Source organism: Vulpes lagopus, chromosome 4 (genome assembly GCF_018345385.1).
Source record: "Vulpes lagopus strain Blue_001 chromosome 4, ASM1834538v1, whole genome shotgun sequence".
Lineage (NCBI taxonomy): Eukaryota > Metazoa > Chordata > Mammalia > Carnivora > Canidae > Vulpes > Vulpes lagopus.
Window position 1 is genome coordinate 16,398,381 of NC_054827.1, and position 7,282 is coordinate 16,405,662.

Below are 7,282 nucleotides of genomic sequence, written 5' to 3' on the forward strand. Positions count from 1 at the left end.
AAAGAAAGAAAGAAAGAAAGAAAGATTGCTGAAAACCATGTTGGAAAAGTTGCCTATGCAGTTAATTCAGACCATAGCAAGGCATCAGAGAGAACAGGAGAGAAGTGGTTTCTGGCAATTTCTGCCTCAAAAACTGACCTACAAATAATGTCTTTCAAAGTAAGGAGCAAGGAAGCTTTATGTAATTTCAATTTCATATGGGTGAGGATCTGGTATGCCTACTGGGGGATATGAGGGAAACTGTAGAAAAACAGTTTACCTATTTCCTCCACTGGAAATGATCTTCTACTTCCCAATCTCACAATTGATATTTATTCTAAACAGATGTGTAAAAAAAAAAAAAAAAAAAAAAAAAATGAGTAGAGCCAACTGCTCCCAGATATATATGTGAATTGCAGACAAGCTTCAAGTAAAATTTAAGAGGTTTTTAAACATTGATTTGGGGGTTTGTTTTAATGGCCTACGCGCTTACACGAACTATTAAACTTGACCAGACCATAACCAATGGCGAACGTCGATTGACCGTGGCTTTCAAAGTGAGTTGTGTTACCTGCCAGGATAAGAACAGTCAACATGAAGGACTGAAAAAGAAAGCGAAGCAATTTGCGACTGGAGGCGGAGTAGGGGTGGGGAGTGGAGGTTGCGGGGAGGTAAGAGAGCGCAGGGCCAGGTGTGCTGTGCTTCCAGGTAAACCTGTGCTTCCAGGTAAACCTCTACTTCCAGGGGTGAAACAACTGCCTCCACCGCTGGATCTTTCACTTCATTGACAAATAGCTGTTTATTTTTATTTTTTTTAATAATTTTTTTAAAATTTTTATTTATTTATGATAGTCACAGAGAGAGAGAGAGGCAGAGACACAGGCGGAGGGAGAAGCAGGCTCCATGCACCGGGAGCCCGACGTGGGATTTGATCCCGGGTCTCCAGGATCGTGCCCTGGGCCAAAGGCAGGCGCCAAACCGCTGCGCCACCCAGGGATCCCCAAATAGCTGTTTAAATACGACTATACGTCTGTGCCTTGGTTCAACAGACATTTACTGGGTGCCTACCCCCTGCTGAGCCTAGGCGATGGGGGTTCACAGGTGTGTCCAGGTGGTGGGGCCCGTGCCTGGGGCGCAGCGGGAGGGTCGCCGGCGCAGGTGACCGCCTGGGGCCGAGAGGAGCGGAGCCAACCCCCGCCGCCACCCCCACCTGACATCCCTACCTTCAAAGGCGTGGGAGGGCTCTTCCTCGGGAATTCTAAGCTCGTCAGGGCCGCGCTGAAATGCAGATGTGTCCTCATTTGAATGTGTCCATCAAGGAGGGGATGGGTCTAAAGACTGGCTGAGCTTGAAGCGGGGGAAGCAGTTCCTTCTCGGTCTTACCTGTTAAAGCAGATGGGACTGGAGGTATCAGAGTGCATCTTGGTAGCATGGGTAAGTCTTGTTTCATGGAACTTTGCTTTTTTTTTTTTTTTTTTTGTCTTCCCAGATCACAGAGGAAAGGATGCGTATTGAGTTCATTTCTTAGGATGTACTTTTAACACGGGTCCCATTCAAAAGGTTTTGAAAATCCTGGGCGAGAAACATGTTATCATCTAGAACCTGGTGGGGAATGGACCTTGGCCTCCAGGAGACTTGCAGTGTTTAGACTGCGGTGACTGTAGCTGCCTTGGGCCACGGGCCTCAAACTTTTAAGACAGATAAAGGAGGAAAGTAAAAATGCCTTTTCTTGAAAGTTGATGCCAGGTTGAAATTTCCTTAAAGTTGTATTCTTAAATTTTTGTTTAAAAAAATTCGTATAAATAGTATATGTCACTGAAATCTCCTTAAAGTTGCATTCTTAAAATTTTGTTTTAAAAAATTCATATAAATACTATATTTCACTGCAACAAATGGCTAAATCTATTTTGTATTAAAATGTTCACATTATTAAATCAAGAGAGTATACCTGTCTTCCCTTTCTTCCCCCCTCTCCCCCCCACCAATTATCTCTGCAAGTGACACTACCATCCACCCAATTACTGCAGCAAAAATCCCTTGGACCACTTACTCAGTGTTGATTTCTGTTTGCCTTACTCCCTTTATCCAATCCTCCAGCAAGTTTAGAAGGTTCTATCTTTGTTTTCCCTGGCTCCCGCCATTTCGTCCCAACACCTCCTCCAAACCAACTGCACTCTTCCTGGATTGCTAAATAGCCCAAGGGATTTTTTTGCTTTCACCCTTGCCTCCCTCTGTCTATTCCTACACCAGCCTGAGTAATCATTTTAACCTCAGCCAGAGCAGATTATTTCCTGGTTTGAAAGAAACCCTGTAATGGCTCCCACTGGTTTATGAAAGAAATGCAAATGGCTCCACTGCCTCACAGGATTCTTCAAGGTCCTCAACCTTATCTCAGACCACCTGGGTCTCTGCCAGTCCCATTTTGTAAAGAGCATGGCTACCTTTGTCCTCTAGTTTGTTAATCCCTTTGTACTCCCTGCTGTGGCCTGGAAAGAATACTCTTCCAACTCTTTCCACTGGCTGATACTTTGCTTTTACAGGTCTCCACCGAATGCCCCCACCTTGGAAGCCATTCCAGACATTCTTTCTCAAGATGGATTCCCCATTTCCTTTCCCTTTCATACCCTAGTTGCTTTTATTTCATATCATTTTTCTCTAACTTAAACTACCTTGTGTATTTACCATTTCACTAATTATTTACATTTATATCCACACAGATAAAAGCTTCATGAAAACCAGAAACGTGGTATCTTTTTTTAATGTTCTAGCATCAGCAACTAGAACGTTTGCCACTAAACATTTGTCAAATGACTGAATAAGTAAATGATGTACCCTCAGAAGTACTTCTATCCCAGCTTGAGAAATATAAAATCATATTACTCTAATACCATAATAATGTATTTGTTTAACATCCATATTCTCTTAACACCGTGTTTACCCAGTATGTATTCTAAGTAATTATACTCACCAACAGAGATTGTACCTGTCATACAAACAGGATTTTTCCCATTATAAATTGATAAATTACTATTTCAATTTTATATGTCATTCTCACAAACTAGAATATTGTGTGAGAAATGGTATAATGGTTAGAGATCTGACAAATTAGAAACTAGCTTAGAAAATTAAGGGCTACCTTTGGGCTTTGATAAGTTCACAAAGAAAATGCCTCTTTCAATCCTAATTTCTTAAGAGTTGTCTTTCTAGGTAACATCTTGGTGTCACTGATAACCAACTTTTTGAAACTTCTACATTGTTTTAAAAGTCCCACATAATTTTGTAGTAAATTAATTTTTGGGGTTTGCTAAATCAATATCACCAGTATGATTATTAATGCATATTCATCAATTCATTTCATTAGACAAATGTACTAAATTCTGGGACATGTGAATAAAACAGAAGAGGACCTTGCCCTAGCAGAGCTTACCGTCTCGTAGGTAAGTCAGATCATAAATTAACCAATACTGACTGATCATTGTAAATATGAGGCTATGAAAATACTGAGCTTGGGGACTTCACTAAACCTAAGGATCAAGGGAAGATTGCCTGCAGAAGTGATGTTTAAGCAGAGATCAGAAATATGGATGAGAAATAAGCCTGTATGTGTGTCAATACATACACGTGTACATGTTAATGAAGGAAGAGAGGGGTATTTTATTAAAAAGGATAAGAAAGAATATAACACTTGTACAATTTACCACTATATATATACAGCTTGAAAAAAAATATATATGTTTTGTTTTGTTTTAGAGAAAGAGAAAGTGAGTTGGGGGGAGGGCAGAAGGAAAGGGAGAGAACTGTAAGCAAGCAGACTCCACACTAAGCATGGAGCTCAACACAGGGCTTGATTTGGTGTCCCCAAGATGGTGGCCTGAACCAAAAATCAAGAGTCAGAGGCTAAACCGACTAAACTGCCCAGATGCCCTATACAGCTTGAAAATATTTTTAAATAGCCACATTGTAAAAATATCTCAAAAGAATCCATTTACTTTTGGGGGGAAAAAAATACATGGAATACAACATGCTTTTCAATTGCTAAGAAAGAGTGTTTTAAGTTTCTTTTTAAATATTTGTATATATATTATATAGAAATATTATATTTATTTATTATATACAAATGTTTAAGGAGAAATTCAAAACTCTTCCCTTAGCAATTTATATATATCAAATATTTATATATTTGAATATATAATCTATTTTATTTATAATTTATATATTTTAAACATGATTTACATAAAACATTAATCATTTATGTTATATATTTATATATATGTTTAAAAAGACCTTTCAAACTCTCCCCATAGCAATTGAAAAACATGTTTTGTTTTGAGGCTATGTATATTTTTGCCAAAAGTAAATAGCATGGTTCTTTTGAGGTGGTATTTTTAATGCTGCTATTTAAAAATATTATCAAGCTGTTAATTTTGTCTTTAAAAAGTGTTTAATTTTGTCCCTACAGCAGGACATCAGGACTATAAAATTAAGAGATTCTATAAAGCACACGATTGTAACATGAAGCAAAAGGGTCCTAGAATATAACATATTCATGCTATAACTTTTATAATGTTTCTGTTAGATTTTTAAGGAAAAGAAAACTATTCAAGGCCAAACTCCCCTGTGCTTTATTTTGATTTGCACTCATAAGTGGGAATGCATGGATTTCATGTGTCTTTTCCTCTAAATCTCCATCTTCTGAAGAAGTAGAAACTACCCATGGGCCAAATCCAGCCTCTGCTTGTTTTTTATTGGAACACAGCCATGCCCCTCCTTTATGTATCATCTATGGCTGCTTCCGTGCAACAAAAACAGAGTTGAACAGTTATGACATAGACCATGGGGCCCACAAAGCTTAAATCTGACTCTTTATATTAAATTAAAATTTTTAAGATGCTGCCCTTGGTCTAAAACAGTATCTGGCAAGCTCAGGACCTAACATATACTTAAAGAATGAATACAAAGATAAAATAACAGGAGTTCATGTAAGCATTCAGCATTAGCTTTGTGCCATGTCCTATGCTCAGTCCTTTACCTGTGTTATTTCATGTTAATTTCACAACAGCCGTTAACAAAATAGGCATTTCTCTCACCCTCACTTCAGCTTTTTAGTCAGCTGCCATTACTTCAGTCAAGGCCTGCCTGAGCTCCTTATCTGAACTGTGAACTCTTACTTTTTACCAGCCCCTTTGCTTATTAAGTAGCACGTTACCTTTTTTTTTTTTTTTTTTTTTTTAATTTTTAAGACTACCTTTAATTCAGGTTTAATAGATGAGGGAAGTTTCTTACATGAGCAGTTAATTAAATAAGTTAGGGCTGAGGAAAGGAAACTAAAGAGAAAGTTTGATTACGATTTCAAAATGAGGAAAATTAGAATTAATGCTTTTGTTTGTTGCTTTCTGCTTTAAGTATAATTGGATCCATTCTCCATCTTTAGGAAACTGTAGGAAAGGATTTGCTACATCTTACATAGGGCTTCTTCCCCCCCACCCCCTTCAATTTTGTTAGTTAACATAGCATCATATTGGTTTCTGGATTAGCATCCACACAACACCCACTGTAGCACTTTACTTTTTAACATGTGATGTGTAATAATTATTTTGTATGATCATGAGAGTGTATTACTCCATGAAGGATAGAATTTATGTCTATTTCCTGATGTGTCTCAACCCATGAGCAGCCTAGAGTAGGGCTAGCACACAGTGAGTACCCAATTAACATTAGGTAGTCGACTGGAGAGGTCAGATAATTTGTGGGGATACCTATGTAAGAGTTATAGCTATGACCTACATCCTACATGTAGAATGACCTACAAGTCACAGTTCATTTCTCTTACTTTCTTGGGTTTGTCAGAGAAGAAGCAAACAACAACCATTTTGCTATTGAAAAGTGAGTTTGAATCATTTTCTGACAATGGTTCTAAAGTTGGAATATATTTTATCTAAAGGTTACTATCTCAAAGCGGGTGTTTCCTGAAGACAACTTACTCAGATCATTGTCACTTGGAAGTGGTTGACATATCCTGGTGCAAATATACAAGGAAGAAGCAAGCAGAAAAATATGGATCAGCAACTGAAGAAAAGGGTGAAGACTTGTGGCCAGAAAGGCCCGGGTAGAAGAGCCTTCAGTAGAGATAAGCCAAGGCCATCCAAGCCACAGCCAGTCCAACAGGAACTTTGCAACACAACATGGGCCTTGGAAGATGAAAGTATGTTCTTTGAAACTAGCCATCTGGTTGTTGGAGAAGATTCCTTCTCTGACTGTTACATAGAATGCATAATAAGGGGTGAGTTTTCTGAACCCATCCTGGAAGAAGAGTCACTTAAGTCCCTTGACTACCTGGAAGAAGGATCAGAACAAGAGCTTTCTCAACAGGTTCTCACAGCAAGCTCACTTCTGGAAAAATCTCTGAAATGCATGCAAAAAGGAGCAAAGCAAGAACTTCCTCAACAAATTGTTAGAGAGAATTCAGAGCTTGAGAATTCTGAGAACATAAAAAGCAAGAAGCTTCCTTGTGGAGGAATACCTAGCATGGACTTATCCGGTCCTAAACAGTGTGCAGAATTTGCTGGAAAGAAACCAACAAAAGATAAGGAATCTGAGGCTCCACAAAAAATTGTTTGTCCCCACAGTGGATGCACAAAAAAGTTAAAGAGTAGAGCTTCCCTGAGAAAGCATCTCCTCGTCCATGGTCCTCGAGATCACGTATGTGCAGAATGTGGGAGAGCATTCAATGAGCGTGCGAAACTAAAAAGACATTTTCTGGTTCATACTGGAGAGAGGCCATTCCGGTGCACCTTTGAAGGATGTGGGAAACGCTTTTCCCTGGACTACAATTTGCGTACACACGTATGCATCCACACTGGGGAGAAACGTTTTGTGTGTCCCTTTGAAAGCTGTGGCAAGAGGTTTATTCAGTCAAATAACCTGAAAGTTCACATCTTAACTCATGCAAAGACCAACAAAAATCAATGAAAGAGAAGATGGAAAAATAATCCTTTAACAAGATAAGCATATTAACAAAAGAGTGACGTGGGGACAAACATACCTTGTTATTGTCTCCAGGAGAGAACTTTTAAAGCAATGGCAACCTTACATGGCATATTTTTGTTTTAATGTTACTACAATGCTCCTATAGTTTATGACACTATTTGAGAACACTGTATAGAATTACAGTGTGTTTCCAACAGGAAGGTCAATAATGAATTTACTTCAAAAGCATAATCCTTAATACATTATGAATTGGATTACTGGATATGGAACTTATTTTCACATGTTATAAATATGAAAATTTTTAAAGCGTATTTCC

General features: G+C 38.5%; 1 protein-coding gene across 1 annotated transcript; it reads left to right on the forward strand.

Annotated features, from left to right (window-relative positions):
- The first annotated feature begins 6,033 nt into the window (after positions 1-6,033).
- Positions 6,034-6,948, forward strand: ZFP42 (ZFP42 zinc finger protein). Its single transcript, XM_041751657.1, has one exon. It carries the CDS (start codon positions 6,034-6,036, stop codon positions 6,946-6,948), a length of 915 nt encoding a protein of 304 aa, XP_041607591.1.
- The last annotated feature ends 334 nt before the right edge of the window (positions 6,949-7,282 follow it).